This window comes from Macaca thibetana, chromosome 19 (assembly GCF_024542745.1).
Source record: "Macaca thibetana thibetana isolate TM-01 chromosome 19, ASM2454274v1, whole genome shotgun sequence".
NCBI lineage: Eukaryota > Metazoa > Chordata > Mammalia > Primates > Cercopithecidae > Macaca > Macaca thibetana.
Genome location: NC_065596.1, coordinates 2,670,531 through 2,696,067, shown reverse-complemented (window position 1 = coordinate 2,696,067; position 25,537 = coordinate 2,670,531). Strand labels below are relative to the sequence as shown.

The 25,537-nt window shown below is 41.1% G+C and overlaps 1 protein-coding gene across 1 annotated transcript in view; it reads right to left on the bottom strand.

Moving 5' to 3' along the window:
• The window catches only part of LOC126942187 (zinc finger protein 676-like), a 40,119-nt gene extending 15,091 nt beyond the window's left edge, over positions 1-25,028 (bottom strand). The window contains 2 exon segments of the mRNA XM_050769484.1: positions 3,636-3,762; positions 24,878-25,028. Of these exon segments, the coding sequence (XP_050625441.1) occupies positions 3,636-3,762; positions 24,878-24,880 (130 nt within the window). The 5' untranslated portion in view covers positions 24,881-25,028.
• Between the last annotated feature and the right edge of the window lie 509 nt (positions 25,029-25,537).

Sequence of the window (25,537 nt, the reverse complement as noted above, 5' to 3'; positions counted from 1 at the left end):
GGTTATCTACTGTAACATCTGGAGACTACTGTTCAAAGAATGGAGTCATGCAGGCCTGCACTAAGCCAAGCAGCTGAGCACAACCTCCCCCTTCTCCCTATCTCCTTGATTCAATAAATATGAAGGGCTATAGAGGCTCAGGGCCCTTATTACTAGAAGCAAAGAGGCCCCTGACCCCTTCTTCCAAATATACTCTTTTGTCTTTGTCTTTATTCCCACATTCGTCCTCCTTTGTTCAGTCCAATAAGGTCCGCAGCAAAGTGGCATCCACACACAGGGACTTTGAGGACATGAATGAAGAAGGTCTGCTGGAGCAGAAGTGAAATTGACCGGATGAACGGGGACCCTGGGACAAAACTGCCAGCAGTGGATATAAGGTCAGTGTTCTAAAGAAATACTGGGAATGGGAACTTTCTGAATCAAGGTAACATGAGCAGAATTTGTCTGTTGAAGAAACACGTTATGTGCAGTTGCTTAAAGTTCTGTTGAAACAGTCTGGAGCTCAAGTTAATTCACAGACATTAAGCTTCTGCAGGAGGTTATTAAGCATAACTTATGGTTTCTGCAGGCAGGCACTATCAATGAGGAAAACTGGAATAGAGTAGGAGACAGATTGAAATTGGCTCATCAAAAAGGTCTTAAAGTAGACCCTTCTGTTTTGTCTGCTTGGGGTTTGGTTTGCACAGTCCTACTGCCGCTGTCTCCTTCTTATTCTGTCAGACAACAGGAGTCAGGTTCTGAGTCTCAAGAATTAAAAAGATTATTTGTTCCTCCGACAATGCCTATTGAAAATAATGAGCAAAAGAAAGGGGAGAATTGGCCACTTGCTAAGCAGGAAACAGGAGAGAATTGGTCTCTGCCACCCCCTGCAATAACAGAAGTAGAAACCCCCATACAAAATAATTTTGCATGCTGCTGCTGTGGCTGGGGAGCCTTTAGGACCTTGTGCTTTTCCTATTACTGTGAGGACTGATCCAAACAATCCGCAACGTCTTTTACATGAGCACACTCCTGTACAGTTTAAATTACTAAAAGAATTAAAAGCTAGTGTGGTTAATTCACTATAGGGCTGTTAGAATCGGTGTTTAGTGTCATGCACCTCCCACCCTTTCATATAAAACATTTGGCTGCACTTGCTTATCCACCAGGGCACAGCTGACATGGAGCTTAAATTGGCAAGAAATGTGTGCAGACCAGGCGAGGCAGAATCAAGCCGCTGGTCAAGGAAACATTACAGAGGAAATGATGACAGGCAGTGGCCCATTTTCAGATCTGGTACAACAATTAACATTCCCAGAGGCTGCCTGCCTTAGCCGCCAAGCACACTTGGAGAAAAATTCCTGAAGAGGGAGTTCCAGTGCAGTCTTTCTACATATCATGCAGGGATCATGAAAGCCTTATGCACAATTTATTGCATGGCTGCTAGAGGCAGTGTGGCATCAGATCCCTCATGCCCCGGCTCCAGAAATGCTTACCATAATTCTAACCTATGAAAACCCAAATGCAGATTGCAAGCGAGTAATGTCTCCCGTGAGATCCACAAAAAGCTTGGGGAATTATCTTAAAGCTTGTCAGAATGTAGGAATTTGATTTCATTGTTCTACAATGTTAGCGCAAGTAATAGCTAGTTTAGCAGTTGACAGATCTAAAAGGAGCCAAGAGTCAAACCTTCAAGTGGAAAAATGTTATAATTGTGGAAAAACCGGACATTTCAAAAAGGGATGTCACCAGATCTCAGGACAGAAAGGACCTCACAATGCAGTGCCCCCAACCCTGAGCAGAAAAAACACCAGGACTCTGTCCTCACTGTAACAAAGGGAATCACTCGGGTGTAACAATGGCAATCATTGGGCTAATCAGTGCTGCTTGAATGACACCCCCCTGTTGGGAATCGAGAAGGGGCCCTGGACCCAGGCCCCTCAAACAATGAAGGCGTTCCCAGTTCAGACCACAACCCCATTTAAAGGGTTGGTCCCAGGAGAAACATTGATTTCCTCTCCCCAGGAACACCAGGAAGTACTGGATTAGATCTCCCAGTCAGAGAAAGAATTACATTAGTCGCAGGAGACAAACCTACCAAAGTACCCAATGTTATTTGGGGACCTATACCAGCAGCATACATGGGACTAATTTTAGGCAAAAGCTGCCTTAACTTGCAAGGCATCACTGTAGTCCAAGGAGTAGTTGACTCTGATTATGAAGGAGAAATTCAAGTAGTTTTAATGTCACAACATCTTTGGGTTTTTGAACCAGGGGAATATGTAGTGCAAATATTGCTTATGTCCTGCAAATTACACCCTTCTCCACAAAAGGAGAAATGAGGAAATAAAGGGTTTGGGAGCACAACTACATGAGAAACCCATCTATCACAACCCATAGTCTCTAATAGACCCAGCTGTGTAGTGCAAATTAAAGGAAAGAAATTTTATGGGCTTATTGAAACAGGAGCTGATGTGTCAGTAATATCTGGTAAAAATTAGCCCCAATTTTGGCCCGTTTTGGGTCGAATTCCTGGGCTATGGATTCCTGTTAATCTGTCCAAGTCTTGGGCTGCCACCCCTTCTTTGCACTTCATGAAACTTCTTCTAACTCAACTTACTCATCGTGTCCATAGAGCCTTAGGCATGATAATTTTTGCTATTGTTTCCTTGGTCACACTAATAACTTCTGTTGTGATGTCCTCTGTAGCTTTGCATAGTTCTATTCAACAGTTCTATGTTGAGGAGAACAAGTACAAAGCTTCAATTGCAACAGCAATTGTGTTGTCATTTAAATCACACTCATATTTGTGTAACCAACTTAGAATATAACCAAAGCGAGTATCCATGGGAACTTATGAGAGCCCATTTGCAGGGAGCTTTCACATCCAACATCACCTTTGACACTGGTGAATTACAAAACAAAATTCTTGATTTAAATAGGTAAACTCAAGAGTTTCAGCCTTCTTTAGAAGACTGGACCGAATTCCAGAAAGGCTTGGAGAGCCTCAATCCTTGGACCTATCTAAAGCACCACATTAAAATCTCATATGTAGTTCTTGGGGTAATGCTGTTCTGTCTCTGTTTTCTGTTCATAGTCTGTAAAATTGGATGGACCAGCAATCAGAAAATGACAGCTGCCCAACCTGGCCTTACATTTATTCGATTAATGCATAAACAGAAAGGGGGAAATGTTAGGAGCTGAAACTCTGAGGGTCATTCCACTGGAAGGAATATGATCAAACAGTAAACTGTTTATAATGAATGCAGAATGTGGGCAAACTCGCATCTGCTCCTGCCACCAGAAGGTACACTGAGGGCAGTCACCCCCTGGTGCCATGCTCCTTGTGGTTATCTACTGGAACATCTGGAGAGTACTGTTCAAAGAATAGTCATGTAGGCCTGCATTAAGTCAAGCGGCTGACCACAACCTCCTTCTGCTCCCTGTCTCCTTTACTCCATAAATATGAAGGGCTATAGAAGCTCCGGTCGCTTGTTCACTAGAAGCAAGGAGCCCCCTGACCCCTTCTTCCAAATATACTCTTTTGTCTTTGCATTTATTCTCGCGTTCATCCTCCTTTGTTCAGTCCAATAAGGTCTGCAGCAAAAAAAAACCTGTAGCGTATACTAGGAATTGCATATTAAAGTTATTCTCACCCAGGAAGACCAGGTTTCTGTAGTTCTCTAACATCACATTTCTATATAAATTCTGCTGTGCAGTGTCCAGGAATTGCCACTCCTCCAGAGAGAATTCTACGGCCACATCCCTAAATGTCAGAGATCCCTGGAAAACACAAACAAACACTCATACTTACCAATTGGTCATGGGCAGAATTTTTAATTTCACTCAAGGTAAAATGGAGAGAGTAAAGAGAGCTGGTTCTGACTCATAAGCAGGATGGAAATTATTCAATAAAATAGTTTTCAACACAGAAATATTCTCTAATGTTTTCTCTAACTCTGACAAAAGAAAGTGGTATAAGATCCATAACATCAGTGTATATGTAATATTTTTCTGGATAATAAAGTATAAATTGGGGAAATAAACACTAGCACATACAATTTTGAGTGCTGTATTTACATCATACAGAATTAATTGTGTACCAGGCATGGTGGCTTACGCCTGTAATCCCAGCACTTTGGGAAGCTGAGGCGGGCAGATCACCTGACGTTGGAAGTTCAAGACCAGCCTGACCAACATGGAGAAAGTCTCTACTAAAAACACAAAATTAGCCAGTCGTGGTGGCATATGCCTGTAATCCTAGCTACTCAGGAGGCTGAGGTAGGAGAATCACTTGAATCCGGGAGGTGGAGGTTGCGGTGAGCCAAGATCACACCATTGCACTCCAGCTCGGGCAACATTAGCGAAACTCCATCTCAAAAAAAAAAAAGGAATTAATTGTATTTTTCAGATGAAAAAGACATAGTTTTATATATTATTCAGATGGAATAGACATGTTAAGTTAGAAGGTATCAGTCCAATTTTAATGTGTACAATAAGGTAGAGATCCTGTTAACGCAGCTTTTTTTTTTTTTTTTCAGAAGTTCTAGGATAAAGTCTGAGTTGCTGAATTTCTTTTTTTTTTTTTTTTTTTGAGACGGAGTCTCGCTCTGTCGCCCAGGCTAGAGTGCAGTGGCGCGATCTCGGCTCACTGCAAGCTCCGCCTCCCGGGTTCACGCCATTCTCCTGCCTCAGCCTCCCGAGTAGCTGAGTAGCTGGGACTACAGGCGCCTACAACCGCGCCCGGCTAATTTTTTGTATTTTTAGTAGAGACGGGGTTTCACCGTGGTCTCGATCTCCTGACCTTGTGATCCGCCCGCCTCGGCCTCCCAAAGTGCTGGGATTACAGGCGTGAGCCACCGCGCCCGGCCCGAGTTGCTGAATTTCTAATAAGCTCATCAGTATGCCAATGATTTTGGCACAAAAAGATTATTTGGTCAAACATCCAGTAATTGAATGAGCCTGTGTTTTTCTCAATTTTTCTGGTTTGTAGACAAAGGTGAGAGCCTTCATTTTCCAAAAACAGACAAATGCAAAGGAAACCTAAGAAAGAAGGGCAGCTGCCAGATTAAATGTGGTGGTTTGTTCACATCAGCTGCATAAAGATACCTAATAATGAAGAGAGGCCGGGTGCGGTGGCTCACACCTGTAATCCCAGCACTTTGGGAGGCCGAGGCAGGCGGATCACGACGTCAGGAGATCGAGACCATCCTGGCTAACACGGTGAAACCCCGTCTCTACTAAAAAATACAAAAAACTAGCTGGGCGAGGTGGCGGGCACCTGTAGTCCCAGCTACTTGGGAGGCTGAGGCAGGAGAATGACGTGAACCCAGGAGGCGGAGCTTGCAGTGAGCAGAGATCATGCCATTGCACTCCAGCCTGGGCGACTGAGCGAGACTCTGTCTCCAAAAAAATAATAATAACTAAGAGAAAAATAATTCTATAGTGAAAAAATGTGTCAGAGACCTTATCGACTAAGTGATTTATTAAAATCAACTACACTAGAACAAACTTTTATAATGTCCTGATGCACCCAGAAGGACACAGCATTGCTGCTGAGATACTGCACCCTGAAAGGTAAATCATAGTGTGAATTTGACCATAAGGAAACATTAGTTTTATGGAAAGTTCAAGATAGAGATATCTCCCATGTGCTGTAATGTTTAATAGTGATTTTAAGTAGTCTTTCTTTAGCACTGTAGAGAGCAGGTATCTCCTAACAATTCTTTAAGAATTTTCTCAGTAACAAATACCATACTGCTTCAATGAGTGTTTTCTTAATCCTGTACTGCATAGACATAATAAAGAACACAGATGAAACCTCAACATTACATGTTCTCTGTCTTCACTAAAAACACCAGGTTTTCCTCGATAGGTATTTGGAGTATCTACACCTTCCATGTTCAACAGCCACAAAGGGACATTTTTAATATTGCAGATTATAAATTCACAGTGATATTTCTGCATGGCATATAAGAAGCCGTAATATAGAGAAGGCTCTGGTATATAGAAAAATATATATTTTTCAGAGACTTTGATTATTGTAAGAATTTTTTAAAGTAGTTAAGAAAAACTCATTAGGGAGTAAAAACACAAGTACAGAAGTACACGTTTGCAAGTACTAAACGCATGTTTCCTGGAGGAAGCAGAGTGGACACAGATCTTGATCTGAGACATGTTTAGCTGTAAAAGAAAAGGCCATTTTTTTTTTCTCTTTCTCCTCCTTCTCTAGGATTCTTTCTCAGATAAAATGTTCTGGACAAGTTACACCGGCATCTTGAGAATATGCCTTTAAAAGTGTCAGTACCACAGGTCTACCTGCTGTCACCACATCCACAGGCAGAAGGACCAACACAGAAAAACTCCAACCATTTGTGTCCTTTATAGCAGAAAAGACTAACAAAGAGTAGCTCCACAGAGATAAAAATATGCTTTTCTTTATTTTGTCCTCAGGAGCCATCCCCTGACACAGGCACCAGCAATTTCTGCTACAGATCTCTGACATTAATGGAAATAAGGGCCATGCTGTACTGTTCCTACCAAATCCAAACAGAATAGGTTCTTGGACCACCCTTTAATGCAAAGATGGAACTTAACTGTCATGAATGTATTTTGAATTCCTCATACTTGATTCTGGCCTCACCTTAGAGTCACATGAGCCACTTAATTACAACAACATGGATGCTTCCACCTGAACAATAAACAGAATCCATGGGCAGGGCACAAGTAAAAAGGGTTCTGCAAAATGGCCAGGTGATACTAATTAGAAGCCTGGGCTGATAACCCCTTAATTAAGCATTTCCTCTCAAGCTCTAATGAGCTTATAAAATCACTTGGTAATTTTGGTCCCACTCTATGAAACGTAATTCTGAGGTATGGAAAGGGTCCATAAACGGGTCTTTTAAACAAGTGCCCTGTCAATCATGATGTTGCTCCCCCTGGGCTTATTATTAGCATTAGTTAGAGAAATGAGGCACAACAGAGTCCCTTACATGCACCACTCTTGTCACAACACAAATACTTCTGGTACAAATGAAAACAATCATTCTTCATCCTAAAGTATTATATTCTTTGCTGTCTCTTTAAAGTTTACAGAGAAATAAAAAGCAATTTCTGAGTAAGTCTGCGTTTGGAGAACATGTGCACATGTACTAATGCAGTCTTTATTAAGCAGGTACTATGGGCTCAATAGGATGTTACAGAGCACTGTGATAGCACATTATGTGGTTTAATCCTAATAACACCCTGTGAGTTGATACTAAGTGTTCAATAATTCCAAGGCTTTAAAGGACCCAGCATTTTTATTTCTATTTCTGTTGATCTGTCACTGATTTTTTTCAAAAAATGCATAGAATAAAAGCTAAATATACACAGATGAAAGGGATACAGATGGAAAGAGTTTAATAAAATTTAGATAAATTTTTATTGTGTTTATATTTACTTTCTTGTGACTTGTGAATCAACTACTAGATCTGCAGGAACAGAAAACAAGCTGCTAAATAATGTCTCTGCAAGCTCTGGTTTTAATAAAAAATTTGAAAAGTAAGATCCTATAATGCGTACTTTATATTTCCCATTTATCTGTTTTTAAGTTTCAGAAAATATTGAGCACCAGCTCTAAAAAGGCAACAGGATTCATGACCCAAAACTCTGATCTCTTCTAATCAGTTCTTTGAGGCAAGACTCCAGGGTAGAGCCAGACATAAATAAGGACTCCAAAAAGGGTGAATATGAACAAGGCTGGGGCAGAGTGTAGAGCCGATGTACAATTCTGTTCTCTATGCCACTGGGGGGTATTGTCAGTTCTTTTTTTTTTTTTTTTTGAGACGGAGTCTCGCTCTGTCACCCAGGCTGGCGTGCTGTGGCCGGATCTCAGCTCACTGCAAGCTCCGCCTCCCGGGTTCCCGCCATTCTCCTGCCTCAGCCTCCCGAGTAGCCGGGACTACAGGCGCCCGCCACCTCGCCCGGCTAGTTTTTTTTTTCTTGTATTTTTTAGTAGAGACGGGGTTTCACCGTGTTAGCCAGGATGGTCTCGATCTCCTGACCTCGTGATCCGCCCGTCTCGGCCTCCCAAAGTGCTGGGATTACAGGCTTGAGCCACCGCGCCCGGCCAGTTCTTTTTTTTAAAGCTTACTTAAGTAAACTTAAATCTGAATTTGTATAATTTTAATCTTTTTTAGCCACTGCCCTGTAAATTTTATATATAATATAATATACTTATACTAATACTAATATACTAATAGGCAGTTCAAAAAAAAAATCCCTTAAGGTTTTCTAGAATAATTTCTTTTAGAAGAAAAATAAGTATTCACCCAGGCTGGAGTGCAGTGGCCGGATCTCAGCTCACTGCAAGCTCCGCCTCCTGGGTTTACGCCATTCTCCTGCCTCAGCCTCCCAAGTAGCTGGGACTACAGACGCCCGCCACCTCGCCCGGCTAGTTTTCTGTATTTTTTAGTAGAAAGGGGGTTTCACCGTGTTAGCCAGGATGGTCTGGACCTCCTGACCTCGTGATCCGCCCGTCTCGGCCTCCCAAAGTGCTGGGATTACAGGCTTGAGCCACCGCGCCCGGCCCGAAAAATAAGTATTCTTAGCAGGGTAAAAGAAATACAAATAATAATAACAACTCTTCTGTTTATAAGTTCAGGTGTAGACATCAGAAACCACAATATAAAGAAAGTGGCTCAAATAAAGCCCAAGTTTTTTGTACATATCTATCTATTGTACCCACCATCTGATGCATAATTCAACCACTTTTCCAGTTGCTATTCTAGACTAAAACTGCCAGGATGGTAGGAACCATGACTGCTTCATCTATTTTTCCTCTTTTTTCTGTCTTTCTTTAATTTTTTTTTTCTTTTTCTGAGACTGAGTCTCACTTTTTTGCCCAGGGTGGAGCGCAATGATGTGATCTTGACTCACTGCAGCCTCCTCCTCCCAGGTTCAATAGATTCTCCTGTCTCAGCCTCCCAAGTAGCCCGGACAACAGGCATGAGCCACCACACCCGGATAATTTTGGTATTTTTACCAGAGATGGGATTTCACCATGCTGGCCAGGCTGGTCTAGAATTTCCTGACCTCAGGTGATCCAACCGTCTTGGCTTCCCAAAGTGCTGGGATTACAGGTATGAGCCACTGCACCCAGCCTTTTTCATCTATTTTTTTATGACTATATAAAATGGAAACAATTAGTTTATCTGTTTGAGCCTCCAGCCCTCCTGATTTTTTACCCAAGTACCAGGGAACTGGAAAAACTCTCATCTGGGTACCAATCAAAGATACTTCTTGTATAAGGGGAGAAACAAACACAAGATGACTCATTTCTCTCACACTGGGACAGAAGTAGAATTAACCACTCTTATCAGCCTGACACAATTCTGTTCTGGACATCCTCAAATGTCTCAAAGATTCACAGGTGATTGTGAGAGGGTTCCCAGTGACCCTGGGCTGATGGTCCAACGATAAGCCAGGCACAGAAGACTCAGGATGATTCTAAATAAAAAATAGAACTACTTTGGCTGAACTCCAGAATCTGGGTTGTCTGTCCTGATTTGCTAGCTGTCCTGATTTGCTAGCTGTTGGGTAAGTAGAAGGACAAGAATACTTTACTCCAGTATCACATTTTACAGGTAGGTATAGTTGTGGTCGTGGCTCTGGATACTTTGTGGCCTTAAGATGCTTGTTTACACTTACAGATTCTGCCATCAGATTCTATTTATTCCTGGAGCCTCTCACATAACTGTGGCAGGTTAATGACGAAGATGTGAAAAGGTCAAAAAGACACATCAAAAGAGGAATTTAAAAATGTCCACGTTGATATCTCACAATGCAGAAAATATCTCCTGTTGGTTTTCTGTAAATTCTCAATCCAAAGTCAGGCCCTGCCTTGTAAATCCCAGCAGAGGCCAGACCTAATTTGCTGATTCTAGTTGAAATCAACCTCACTCTGCATTTTTGGGTGACACAGCAAGTAGAGTGAAATCAAAGGAGAAATCCCCTCATAGAGGCTGCTCTAGAATATTCTAAATAATATTTTACCTTTAAAAAGCTGACACAAAATGAACATAAGAAGACAGTTTATTTGGGTCAAGCTTAAAGATTTTAACTTGAGACAAAATATTCAAATTGCCTGGAACCTACATTTTGATTAGCAGCACTTACAAGTGGATTTGTAAAGGTAAAAAAGAGGAACAGTGAGTGAGCTGACACAAAATTGGTTGTGAGAGATTCTTATTTATGCAAAATAACTTTAATAATTGATTGGATAAACATCGTTAAGGTTAAGGATATGGAATATAGTGTCCAGTGTGGAATTATTAGTTTAATTTTTAGCTACTTGTGGCAATAGTGAGCAGTCTCAAGAGATACATATACAGCTAAAAAAAGGGGGTGAAAAACACAATTGTGCTCTCATTTTAATGTCTGAGTTTGATACCTAAAAGGACTTGCATTCCTCATATATAAAATTTTTTTTTCTTTTCAATTCTGAAGACCTAGATTTAGAATATGGAGCTGCAAATTCAGGTCCTGCATGGGTAAAGTAGCAGCAATGTTCAGGTAAATGTTACCTGAACATTTGTGAGCACTTTAGCATGAGGAGGGAGGGAGAAGTGGAGATTCTCATGTCTACAGGTCTACTCAATGCACATATTTTACTCTGATTGGGTTTCGGTGCCCCATGGTCACTGAATCAGTTTCAGGTCTGAAGACACAAGTCATGGAAAGAGGTAAAATGGTTAATATCTGACCTATGAAGTTTGTAGAAATCTGTTCTAGCCTCTCTAAAAGTGACTGTAGAGGATGATAGATACCAAGTAGGTACAGACACAATTCCACCTGCATATTTAGGGGACAGCATGCACTTCGCAGCACAATTGTGAATTGACTGGAAGCCTGAGCAGAAAAGGCCTATCTAGACTAAAGCTTAGTTGGCACCTTATGTGTTTACATTACGTCTGGTAATTCTAGACAAGGTTTGGAAAATATAATTAAAAGCAAACTTTTCTTCAGTCCCAGAGGAACTCCACAATAACAGAACAGAAAGAAAACTGTTTTATTACACAATTATATGTGAATGTAACATGTATTAACAGTCAATTTGCTCAAGAGATTGCAAAGACAGAAAGACAGTCATCATAATTCATCTAAAAGTAGAATTTACAACACCATGTCATACATAGTTCATCATAAATTCACCTGGTAGTTAGGAAGGCCATCTCTGTATGCTAATCCGTTATAATCAATGACAAAATAAACTTTTCACATCTTCATGACTGGAGGTAGTTTTCAACTTGAACCCCGGTGCCTGCTGAAAGTAGGCTTTAACTGTTCGACAAAAATTGTTGATTTGGGTGCTATCCTTTTGGCTATTTACATTTTAAAGCAATAGCTCTCTACTCCCTGAGCACTGGGCTAGAGTACTCCTGCTTTCCCTCTCCTGGTGGCTAGTGTACTCTCTTGACCCCATCATCCGCCACTGAGGAACAGCCCACAGCACAGGGCTCACAGCTGGAAACTGGCATCTTAGGTGAACCCCAATTGCCACAGCAGCACTCCAGCGCCACATCAGAGAGTGAAGCCTGAGCAGCAGGAGGAGAGCCTGCAGACCTCCTGGGTAGAATTGCACCTTCACAATAATAGAAAAGGGAGAAGTGTTTCAGCCTTAGTTTTTATTTAGAACGGTGACATGAAAAAATACTGCCGGGTTTTAGCATGAGTCCAGATAGAGACAGCTCTGAGAGTTCTCACTGTGACAGCCCACGTCTTTCACAGACACCATGGAATACTAATAGGGTTTCTGAAACAGACACACAACACATTCGAGAGAAAAACAGCTCTCATTCTGAGAAAGATTATATTGAGAGAAAAATGTTACAGCGTCTTAAGAAAAAACTGAGATTAGATGTAAGATTGATCAAGTTGGCCAGAAAATATCTCCCAAAGAAGAGTATCTTTCCAAATACCCAAAGTGCATAGCTACTCCCAGCAAAAGAAACATGAGCATTATTGAATAAAGGGGGCATATTCTCACTAAAATTTTTTTTTTCTTTTTTAAGATGGAGTTTCATTCTTGTTGCCCAGGCTGGAGTGCAATGGTGTGATCTTGGCTCACTGCAACCTCCGCCTCCGGGTTCAAGCGATTCTCCTGTCTCAGCCTCCTAAATACCTGGGACTACACGCACACACCACCACAAATGGCTAATTCTGTTATTTTTGGTAGAGAGGAGGTTTCACCATTGTCCAGGCTGGTCTCAAACTCCTGACCTCAGGTGATCCACACACCTTGGCCTCCCAAAGTGCTGGGATTACAGGCATGAGCCACAACACCCAGCTCTCAGCAGAATTTTAAAAGATTTATCCTCCATCTCTGCTGTTCTCTTATTTCCTAACCATTGAATGTGAGATCTATATTGGAATACATCTGACAACTTCCACCGGCGCATTTTTATAAAAAATTGAAATCTCACTGTGTTAATATAGTAGAATATATTAGAGCTTGCAACATAGCTGACTGGAGAGCTATTACGGTTTCTGGGTAGCCATATCACCTGTCTTCATTTGTCCTGTAATAGCAGCACACTAATCTGGTAAAATAGATGACACTAAAATTATTGACACAACAACAAAGTTGTGTCTACTTTAAAGACTAAAGATAAAAAAAAAATAATCTTACCTATAATTATTCCCACTGGATACATTAATAAGCATGTCAGACTAATATCTACTGTAACAATTTAATGGTAAACTTTTTGGATATCAGATATAAATATATAAGTATCAGTAATTTTATGTACTAGTCATAATGTATGTAAGATTTTAAAAAATTATCTGAACTATAATTCGGTTGAAACTATATTTCAAAAGTATGAATAATAATGTTAAAATAACTAAGGAATTCAATCAAAGTAAATATTGTGGTCTTAAATTCATACTATTGTAGAAAATACTGTTTAATTTATATGAATGCAGGTTGCCTACAAACACTACACATAACTACACTAACTGTACTGAAGTAACCCAAGTACAACAGACTCCACTGTTCAGTTTATACACTGAACTCTTCTGGCTTTTGCAGTGCAAGTATGTCAGCCTGCAAATAATCACCTTGGATAACCAGGTTTCTGCCAAAGAACTTACTCATTATCTTTTAGTCTTTCTTATTCTGTATTGCTAAATTTATTCCTATCTTTGTGCTCAACTTTATTATGCTCTTGAAATGAACTTTACTCTGAACAAAGTTGTGTCTACTTTAAAGACTAAAGATAAAAAAAAAATAATCTTTTGCCAAGACAAAAGGAAAGCAATGAATCTCAGGTCCCAGATAAAGACAATTCTGAGTCAAAAAGAATGGCAAAAGGTTTACTTCATTGCTAATATGATTTACATATATTTCAAAAAGCAAAGAAAATATATACATATAATCTAAACCTTTTATAAAAATCAGGTAGTTATCCTCCCTTATTTTCATATATGAGAATAAAGCCTCTTATTTATAATTTATATTTTCTCTTAAAACAGCCAGGTCTCTGGACAGGTTCTTGAACTCTTGGACTGAATTTTGCACACTGTGTGCACTTGAAAGAATGCTTATGGGGGGAAAAGCAGAAGAGAGAAAGGTGTTATTAAAAAATCCATAGGTTCACATGAATAAAGCAAGTTCTTAGAGACCTATGAAGAGACTTAGAATCTCACACAGTAATAATCAGAGACTACATCTCACAGGCACTGACGGACAGATCATTGAAGAAGAAAATTAACAACAATATTAGGACCTGAACTCAACACTTGACCAGATAAATAGTCCTAATAGACATCTACAGAACTCTTCATCTAAATATACCATAAAACACATTCTTCTCATCACCACATGGCACATACTCAAAAACTGACCACATGATCGAAACAAAACAATTCTCAGCAAATTCAAAAATCCCAAAATGATACAAACGACACACAGATTACAGCTTAAGAAAAATATGTTTCAATACCAATAAAACAATTGGAAACTATACAATTAAATAAAATTAAATGGCCTACACTTGAATAACTTCTTGGTAAATAATGAAATTAAGGCAGAAACCAAGAAGTGTTTTGAAACAAATAAGAATGAAAATACAACACACCAGAACCCCTGAAATACAGCTAAGGCAGTGTTAAAAGAAACATTTATATCATTAAATCCTCACATCAAAAAGTTATAGAAAGATCTCAGTTTAACAACCTGACATCATAAATAAAAGACTGAGAGCAATAAAAGCAAATCAGCCCCTAAGCTAGCAAAAGACAAGAAATAACCAAAATCAGATCTGAACTGAAGGAGATTTAGACATGAAAAACTACAAAATATCAAGAAATCCAGATATTAAATCTATTTTTAAAAAAGGTAAATAAACTACTAGCTAGATTAATGAAGATACAAATAAATACAATTAGAAATGGCAAAAGGAGACATTACCACTGACCCCACAAAAATATACTGAAGTCTGCTATGCACATAAACAAACAAAAATCTAGAAGAAATGAAAAAATTCTTGAACAAATACATCTTCCCAAGACTGAACACATACACAAAAAAAATCAAAGCCCTTAATACATAGATAAGCTCAAAAAATTGAATGAGTAATAAATAGCATACCAACCAAATGAAGCTCAGGACCAGACATATTCACAGCTGAATTCTACCAGATGTACAAATAGAAGCTGATATTATTTCTACTAGAACAATTTCAAAAGATTAAAAAGAAACTCCTCTCCAACTCATTATGTAAGAAAAGTACCATTCTGATATCAAAACCTAACAGAGATAAAACAAAAAAAAAGGCAACTTCAGGCCAATATCCTTGAAATCTTCAACAAAACCGCTGGGTCCGGTGGCTCATGCCTGTAATCCCAGAACTTTGGGAGGCCAAGGTAGGCTGATTTCTTGAGGTCAGGAGTTCAAGACCAGCCTGGCCAACATGATGAAATCCCATCTCTTCTAAAAACACAAAAAAATTAGCTGGGCATGGTAGCACACACCTGTAATCCCAGCTACCCAAGAGGCTGAGGCAGGAGAATCACTTGAACCTGGGAGGCAGAGGTTACAGTGAGCCAAGATCACACCACTTACACTCCAGCCTGGAAGACACAGTGAGACTCCATCTCAAAAAAAAAAAAAAAAAAAAAAAAAAAAAAGAAAAAAAACCAGAAATCTTCAACAAACTACTGGCAAACCAAATGCAGCAGCTTATCAAAAAGCTAACCCACTGTGATAAACTACAGTTTATTTTTGGGGATTCAAGGTTTGTTCAACATACACAAATCAATAAATGTGATTCATTGCATAAACAGAATTAAAGAGAGCAACCACAAGATTATCTCAATAGATGCACAAAAAGCTTTCAATAAAATTTAACATTTTTCATGTTAAAAACCCTCAACAAACGAGGCAGGGAAGGTACATACTGAATGGACAAAACCTGGAAGCATTCCTTCTTGATAACTGGCACAAGACAAGGATGCCTTCTCTCAACACTCCTATTCAACATAAAATTGGAAGTCTTAGCCAGAGCAATCAGGCAAAAGATAACAATAAAAGACATTCAAACAAAAAGAGAGAAAGTCAAACCATCCCTGTTTGCAAACAACATGATTCTACATCTGGAAACCCATATACTCTCAGCAGAAAAGCTCTTTAAACTGACAAACCTCAGTGAAGTCTCAAGATACAAAAGACATGTACAAAAACTAGTAGCAACCCTATATATCAAGAACATCCAGGCCAAATCTAAATTGAAAACACAATTCCATTCACATCTGCCAAAGAAAAGAATAACATATCTAGAAATACAGATAGCCAGAGAGGCAAAAGATCTCTATGACAAGAATTATAAAACAATGCTTAAAGAAGCCAGAGATGACAGAAACAAATGGAAAACCACTTTATGCTCATGAATAAAAAAAATCACTATCATAAAAACAACCATACTGCTTAAATAAATTTACAGATGTAATGCTAACTTAATCAAACCACCAAAATATTTTTTAACAGAACTAAAATAACAAACTATTTTAAAATTCACATGGAACCAAAAAAGAGCCTGAATAGCCAAGGCAATCATAAGCAAAAACAACAAAGTTGAAGGCATTACATTACCTGACTTCAAACTACACAACAGTGCTACAGTAAACAAAGCAACATGGTACAGGCACAAAAACAAACTCATAGGCCAATGCGACAGACTAGGAAGCCCAGAAATAATGCCACACACCTAAAGCCATCTGATATTCAACAAAGGTGACAACAGGAATGTGGGAAGAATTTCGTATTTAATAAATGGTGCTAGAATAACTAGCTAGCACTATGTAGCAAATTGAAACTGGACCCTTTTATAATACCATGTAAAAAAACCAACTCAAGGTAAATGAAAGACTTAAATGTTAATCCTAAAAATTATATATAAAGAAGAAACCCTGGAAGGTAAGAAGTGCCATTCTAGACACAGAAACTGGCAAAGATTTCATGACGAAGATATGAAAAGCAATTGCAACAAAAGCAAAAATTGACAAATGGGACCTAATTAAACTTTTTCAGAACGAAGGAAATTATCAACACAGAAAAGAGACATCCTACAAAATAATAGAAATATTTGCAAACTATGCTTCTGACAAAGGTCTACTATCCAGAATCCATAAAAAACTAAAACAAGTTTACAAGAAAAAAAAAAACTAACTTAAAAGACAAAAAAAAAAAAAAAAAAAAGAAAAAGATGTTTGTCTTCAAAAGGAGACAAACATGTGGCTAACAAGCATATAAAAAGGCCCATCACTAATCATTAGAGAAATGCAAAAGAAAACCACAATGAGAAATTACCTCAAACCAGTGAGAATGGCCATTATTATAATTCAACCATTGTGAAAAGCAGTGTGGTGATTCCTCACTAAACTAAAAACAAAATTACCATTTGATCCAGTAACCTCACAACTGAGTATATACCTAAAAATATATAAAGTATTCTATCATAAAGACACATGCACAATCACATTCATTGCAGCGCTATTCTCAATAGCAAAGACATGGAATCAACCTAAATGCCTATCACACTGGTAGACTGGATAAAGAAAATATGGTATGGTTGGGCAGGATGGCACATGCCTGTAATCCAGCACTTTGGGGGCTGAGCCAGGTGGATTGCCTGAGTTCAGGAGTTTGAGACCCGCATGGACCACATGGCAAAATCCCATCTATTAAAAAAAAAGTACAAAAATAAAAATTAGCTAAGTATGGTGGCACAAGCCTTTAGTCTTAGCTACTTGTGAAGCTTAGGTAGAAGAGGATTTCTTGAGCCTGAGAGGTTGAGATTTCAGTGAGCCAAGATCACACCACTGCACTCCAGCCTGGGAAAAAGAGTGAGACCCTGTCTCCAAAAATAACAAAAAATTAAAAACTTAATAAACTTAATAAAAACAAAATATGGGCTAGGTGTGGTGGCTCACACCTGTAATCCTAGCACTTTGGGAGGCCAGGGGGGTGGATCACCTGAAGTCAGGAGTTCGAGACCAACCTGGCCAACATGGCAAAACTCTTGTCTATTCTAAAAATACAAAAATTAGCTGAGTGTGGTGGCACACACCTGTAATCCCAGCTACTCTGGAGGCTGTGGCAGAATTGCTTGAACCCAGGAGGTGGAGGGTGCAGTGAGCCGAGATCATGCCACTGCACTCCAGCCTGAGTGACAGAGCGGGGCTCCATCTCAAACCAACCAACCAACTAAATATGGTACATAAACATCATGAAATCATGAAATACTGTGTGGTCATAAAAAAAAAACAAAAACAAGATTATGCCCTTTGCAGCAACATGGATGAAGCTGGAGATCACTATTCTTAGAAAGTTGATGCAGAAACAGAAAACCAAATGCATGTTATTATTTATAAGTAAGAGCTAAATAATAACACAAGAACACAGAGGAGAAAAAGACACTGAGGCCTAGTTGAGGGTGAAGGGTGGGAGGACTAAAAGGGTCAGAAAAAAATACCTTTTTGGTGCTATGATTAGTACTGCAGGGACAAAATAATCTGCACACCAAACTCCCATGACACAATTTTAGCTGTATGACAAAGCTGCACGTGTACCCTTGAACCAACCAAAAATAAAAGTTAAAAGAAAAAAAAGTCCCTGCATTGGAGAGAGTACAAGGCAGGTAGAAGGACTGGTTTGTGCTACAGGTAGTGGCCCAGGTGGGGCTGTACTCTGATTTATTTCTGGGTCCATGCAGGCAGATAAGATTATGAACCCTAGGCTGGTGGAGAAAACAAAAAGGTTGCTATTGCAGATTCAGTGTCTGAAAATAGACATATGCCAGGAGACTCGTAGACACTTTTGTAGGTTTCTGGCCAAAAAAACCAGGCCGGGCGCGGTGGCTCAAGCCTGTAATCCCAGCACTTTGGGAGGCCGAGATGGGCGGATCACGAGGTCAGGAGATCGAGACCATCCTGGCTAACACGGTGAAACCCCGTCTCTACTAAAAAATACAAAAAACTAGCCGGGCGAGGTGGCGGGCGCCTGTAGTCCCAGCTACTCAGGAGGCTGAGGCAGGAGAATGGCGTGAACCTGGGAGGCGGAGCTTGCAGTGAGCTGAGATCTGGCCACTGCACTCCAGCCCGGGCGACAGAGCAAGACTCCGTCTCAAAAAAAAAAAAAAAAAAAAAAAAAAAAAAAAAAAAAAAAAACCACTAGGATCAAAAATGCTGTGGTAAAATTCCTGAGGGTGGTGCCTTGTCCTGAGAGGGGTGTGGACACATCAATGTCTAGTGGGAGTTTGTGAGTGGGTGGAAATCCTCTGCTGGCAGCTGTGGAAAAGGGGATTTGTCATCAGATCTCCTTTAAGTTTTCAGTCCTCTGTCACCCTGGGAGGAATTCTGAAATTAAAGAACAAAGGACAGTGTGACAGCCTGTGTAGAGGAGAGCAGAGCCTCCCATTCCCAGACACCTAGAGTTTCATTCCAGGCCAAAAGTCTGTGCTATCTTTCTTCTGGCACCAAATCTGCAGAGTTTGATGAACACCAACAATTCTCCAACACCAACTCATTGTCTAACACTTGAATTCTGACACCACCCAGAGTCAGCACAGACCTGATTCAGGGCTCAGTCCCACAACACTGTCCTCACTGCAGATGCCAGTCACAAACTCCATGGGCTCATCTATGCTTCTGACCTACTGTTTAAAAAGTGGGGACTCTCCTTTTTGAAATCCAATAATCTGAGAGAGCTACTCACAGAACTCAACAGAACACTATAGTTATATTCACTGGCTTCAAATAAAATATACAAACCCCAAAAAGTCAAATGGAAGAAAAGTATAGAACCAAGGAAAGAGGTGGGAAAAGATGAAGCATACAGATAATAAACAGCTGTGATTAATAAAATTCTCTATCCTCTGTGTTCTCCAGGAACATTTTACGAAAAGACACACCCTTTCCATTATGACTTAGATGCTGCTCTCTTTACTTACCCAATACACAGCCAGGAAGACACTCTGCATATTTTCCTCTTCTCATTAAAAAAATCAGCTAAATTTGCCTTCAGTGGTCAACATAAAATACTTTTTAATCAAACTTAAGTTTATTTTCTTCCCACAGGATCCTGAAATCTAAGCTATGCTCAGTGTGAGTCACTATACAACCTCATTTTATGCTACTGCAAATTAAGTGTCTGAAGAACACTCCTAAACATTCTCTGGTCTAAAATCTGAGTATTTCACCCTTCATTTAAACATTCCCCTCACCTTCTTTCTAATCTTATTTGCTTTTCCCTAGGAAAAAAAGTCCTTTTCTACCTAATCTTTGCAATCCTTAAAGATCTTATAGTTGGAGCTTCCTCCTGTTGCAATACTCCTTTGGAATTAAATTTTTTTTTTATGTACATCTAACTGGTTTATTTTAAAACCTCTTGAAACTGCCACAAAACAGTAACAATTTTATCTTCAGTAAGACCCCCAAACCCCTTCTATCCTAATCTTAACTGCTTCTGCCTATGGGGCCCCAGCTTTCCAGGGCTCTGTAGCTTCTCTCACTATGGAGGCTTCTTCCACCGCTGGGGTGAGCAGGCTGGGACATCTGCAGGAAAGGCTTTCCAGAAGGAACTAACGGGGCCTTTAATAACCTCCTTTTGCCGGCTCAAAATTAACCTCAGCTTGCAGTCATGGGGCTCAAGCTTTAATTACCATGTCAGTCATTCACTTAATTTTTGAAACTAAGTGTTTGAAAAATCCAGCAAAATGATTCAAAAAGTGTCCATATAAGAAAAATTTAAGGTGCTTACCTTTTGTACCTCAGTAAAAGAAGCAAATGTATTTTTCTGACAATAAAGCACTATTTTACTTATTCTATTAAAAATCATGTGGTAAACAGTTATACGGGAACACTTCTAGGAGGTACCAAGTTTCATCACATAAAATTTACCATTAAATTCAGAAATTGAAATAACAGGATATAGAACAAAGATATTTATTTTTGCAAATTCACTGCAAAAAAAGAAACTGATGTTTCCACGAATCTATGTAACTCACCAATTATCTACCACATTTTCTTGTGGAAATATATTAATTCTCTATAGCCGAAATGGAAGAAAAATTTTGATTTTTTTCCTCGGTAGCTAACATTCTAAAAGCTAGATGGAATTCTGTTTGAAATCACTCAGAAATAAAAAAACACACCTGAGGGCCAGGCGCGGTGGCTCGTGCCTGTAATCCCAGCACTTTAGGAGGCTAAGGCAGGCAGATCATGAGGTCAGGGGATTGAGACCATCATGGTAAACACGGTAAAACCCTGTCTCTACTAAAAATACAAAAAAATTAGCTGGGCGTGGTGGCAGGCACCTGCAGTCCCAGCTACTCGGGAGGCTAAGGCCGGAGAATGCCATGAACTCAGGAGGCAGAGCTTGCAGTGACTGAGATCCCACCACTGCACTCCAGCCTGGGTGACAAAGCAAGACTCTGTCTCTAAAAAAAAAAAAAAAAAAAAAAAAAAAACACACACACAAAACAAAAAAAACAAAAAAAACCCTGAAAAAACTCCTAAATTCACTGAGAAAAAAAAAAGGTGAATGAGAACTTCAACAAATAAAACATATTAGATATTATTTTTTTGAAACTCACCTTTTTTATGGCCTTTGTAAATATTTTCTTACCTTTCAAGACCTACTAATAAAATGCAATGTACAGTTAAAAAACTGAGGTCGGGCACAGTGGCTCACACCTGCAATCCCAGCACTTTGGGAGGCCAAGGCGGGCAGATTACTTGAGGTCAGAATTTTAAGCTCACACAGCCTGGTCAACATGGCAAACTCGCATCTCTACTAAAAATACAAAAAGTAGCCAGGTGTGGTGGCGGACACCTGTAGTCCCAGCTACTCGGGAGGCTGAGGCATGAGAAACACTTGAACTCGGAATGAGGAGGTTTCAGTGAGATTGCACCACTGCACTCCAGCCTGGGGGACAGAGGAAAACACTATCTTAAAAAAAAAAAAAAAAAAAAAAAAAAAAAAAAAAGGCCGGGCGCGGTGGCTGACGCCTGTAATCCCAGCATTTCGGGAGGCTGGGACGGGCGGATCACGAGGTCAAGAGTTTGAGAACAGCCTGACCAATATGGTGAAATTCCATCTCTACCACAAATACAAAAATTAGCCGGGCTTTCTGGTGCACGCCTGTAGTCCCAGCTACCCGGGAGGCTGAGGCAGAAGAATTGCTTGAATTCGGGAGGCGGACGGCGGTTGCAGTCAGCAGAGATCCTGCCACTGCACTGCAGCCTGGGTGACAGAATGAAACTCTGTCTCAAAAAATTAAAAAAAAAGGCCGGGCCCGGTGGCTCCAGCCTGTAATCCCCCAGCACTTTGGGACGCCGAGACGGGCGGATCACGAAGTCAGGAGATCGAGACCATCCTGGCTAACACGGTGAAACCCGTCTCTACTAAAAAATACAAAAAACTAGCCATGCGAGGTGGCGGGCGCCTGTAGTCCCAGCTACTCGGGAGGCTGAGGCAGGAGAAGGGCATAAACCCGGGAGGCGGGGCTTGCAGTGAGCTGAGATCCCGACACCTGCACTCCAGCCTGGGCGACAGAGCGAGACTCCCGTCTCAAAAAATAAATAAATAAATAAATAAAATAAAAATCAAAAATTAAAAAGAAAACTGAGGTCAAAATAAGTGAACAAATCATTTAATCATTTCAAGGTACAGATATGTCTGACTCATGTGTCAAGTCAGGTCATCCAATTACTTTAGAGATTCTCTCACCCCATCCTGTTCACTTAAGTGCTCAATAATCATTCTCTGAACTCTGCCCCAGTGAGTGCCCCAGGTACATTTTACTTTGCAAGTTCTCGCACCATCTCACTGGGGTCATTTTTTTTTTCTTTGTCTTTGGAGAGCTATTTCTTTTCACAAACTTTTTGCCATTTTTATTTCACTATTTTTCTGTCCCCTAAGAGAATCTAGGGGCAAAAATTATTTTGGTTTCCCCTTCAATACCAGCATCTGATTGTCTGAACAGCAACGCGTCTCCAAGAAATGGAAGCTGGGTTGGGTAAAGACAATATTAATATCTCAAGGGGGTAGCTTTCCAAAAAACAGCGCACCGGAAGATGCTTCTCAGCCCCAGGGCATTCACCTGTTCTCTTGAGAGGCTACACTCCATATCTCAGTTTGTGTTATGGGAGAAGAGAGGCTACACTCTGTACTTCAGGGTGTCTTATGGGAGAAAATGATCCAGGAACTGATACTCACTAGACGCTCTGGCAGACAAAGCTATGGCGGGTACTTTGGTTTTTCCCCAGACAGCACTGAATCTCAGGTCCAAGAAAAAACTGAAGGGTGGCTGAGGACATAGCTCCCTATAAAGTTGCCAAAGGGAAACCTTGACCCAAAAACATTCTCATATGTGTCTAGGGAAAACAGAAGAAAAAATATTAACAAACAGAAAACAAATCTTTTTAAATGTGCCATCAAATGCTGTGTCAAAATATGATTAAAATAGGTATCAAAACATACACTAAAGGACAAATAGTTGATAATGTGAACAAGGGAGGGGAAATTGGCTTTTGGGAATGTCAGAAGGAAGTGGAAATTAAGTATTTTACTGCAAGCCAGTCAGGCTGAAGAACTAGGGGGTGTCGGAATGACTTGAGGCCCTGCTTGGGACTCATGTGAAAAATGCAATAAACAGCAGTTCCTTGTGGGGTGTGAAAATAATTAAGTGGCTGGCAGTTAGACTGAGGAGGCTCTAGTTCCTAATTTCTACTTTTAAAACATCTACTTCGGCCAGGTGCCGCGGCTTGCACCTGTAACCCCAACACTTTGGCAGGCCGAAGCAGGTGGATCACTTGAAATCAGGAGTTCGAGACCAGCCTGACCAACATGGTAAAACCCCGTCCCTGTTAAAAATACAAAGTTAGCCAGGCATGGTGGCGCATGCCTGTAATCCCAGCTACTTGGGAGACTGAGGCAAGAGAATCGCTTGAACCTGGGAGGCGGAGATTGCAGTGAGCCCAGATGGCGCCACTGCACTCCAGCCTGGGCGACAGAGTGAGACTTGATATCAAAAAACAATATCTAGGCCGGGTGCAGTGGCTCACGCCTGTAATCCTAGCACTTTGGGAGACCGAGGCGGGCGGATCACGAGGTCAGGAGATCGAGACCATCCTGGTTAACACGGTGAACCCCGTCTCTACTAAAAATGCAAAAAATTAGCCGGGGGTGGCGGCGGACGCCTGTAGTCCCAGCTACTTGGGAGGCTGAGGCAGGAGAATGGCGTGAACCCGGGAGGCGGAGTTTGCAGTGAGCCGAGATCGCGCCACTGCACTCCAGCCTGGGCGACTGAGCGAGACTCCGTCTCAAAAAAAAAAAAAAAAAAAATCTAATACAAATACATTTTTTGTAAATTACTACTTTGGGGGGAAAAATTCAGGCTTAACAGACTATAAACTGCCAATTAACTCTGATTACATAACCAAGAAATTTCCATCTTGATGTTACAAATTAAGAAACTACAAGGCTCACGCCTATAATCTCAGCACCTTTCGAGGCCGAGGCGGGCGGATCACGAGGTCAGGAGATCGAGACCATCCTGGCTAACGAGGTGAAACCCCGTCTCTACTAAAAATATACAAAAAAAATTAGCGGGGCGCGGTGGCAGGGAACTGTTGTCCCAGCTATCTGAAGGCTAAGGCAGGGGAATGGGGTGAACCCGGGAGGCGGAGCTTGCAGTGAACCAAGATCGTGCCACTGCACTCCAGCCTGGGCGACAGAAGGAAGACTCGGCCTCAAAAAATAATAATAAAACAAAACAATAAACTAGGTAACTGTACCTAACCAATTATTGAATGTGGTCTTCTTCATTATGCACCTCATAAAACTCTTTCCGTCAAACCCCTTCAATAGGCCATAAACTACAACCCATAGCTGGGTGCTCTACAATTTTGGAATCACTCTTTGATTAAATTCTTTAAAATTTTTGCAGTGACTTCCATAAATTTTTAATAAGAGGAAACAGGAACTGGGACCCTCGCGGACCAAAGCTCTTCCCATTCATGAACCCACACCCCGAGTCAGGATTCTCCTCTGACTACCCTCCCACGGTCCCTGCACATCTGGGAGAGACTCCGCGCTGCGGGTGCTGAGCTGCCCCAAGAGGGCTCCAGGCCAGGGCACAATTACAGCGCAGGGAAGAGACACGACGCCCGGGGCCGGCTGTCGGCGCAGCCGCCATCTTACGGCTGAAGGGGACTGAGGTCCAGCTAGGCAAGGAGAACTCGGGGCGCAGATGTGGAGCTGACTGCGGGGAGGCCAGAGTCCCGCCACAGCCACTTCCCGCCAGTTCCAACCACCCCCGCCACTCCCTCGGGACGTCGGACCCGGCACACTCACCATTTCTAGGCTTCCAGGGGGTCCTGGCGACTTAGTTGTGGATCTCCCAACACCTGCAGGTCACAGGGCCGCAGATCTGGACCTCTAGGAGCAGAGGATACACAGCAGTAAGGAAGAGACCTTGACCTCGGGCTGCAGGGAAAGCCTAGGGTTCCTACGTCCCCGGAAACCGCCCTTTCCGCTCCAGCTGCGTGCCTGATTGGACGTTCGCAGCCCAGAGTCCTTGATTGGATAACGTTTAAGGCCCCGTCCCTTCAGGCCCTGAGTGACAGAAGATGTGATCTGAGGCAGGGCTGAATGAAGAAAGAGTGGCAGCCTAGGCTGCAGCCTTTTCAGGCAGGGCTTCCTCCCTGAGCTGAGCCAGGCCCACCCCAGAGCATGGGAAAATTCTATCTCTTCTTTACTCTCTCTCTTTTTAAATGTATTCGAAATGTGAACAAATGTATTGTACTGTCATGTTAATACATAAAACTTTTGTTCAAGAGTAAACCAATTTTTACTTTAGTAATAGTGTATTATCAATACTGAAGGCCGGGCGCGATGGCTTACGCCTTTAATCAGAACAGTTTGGGAGGCCTAGGCGGGCGGATCACTGGAGGTCAGAAGTTCAAGACCAGCCTGGTCAACATGGTGAAACCCCCTTCTCTACTAAAAATACAA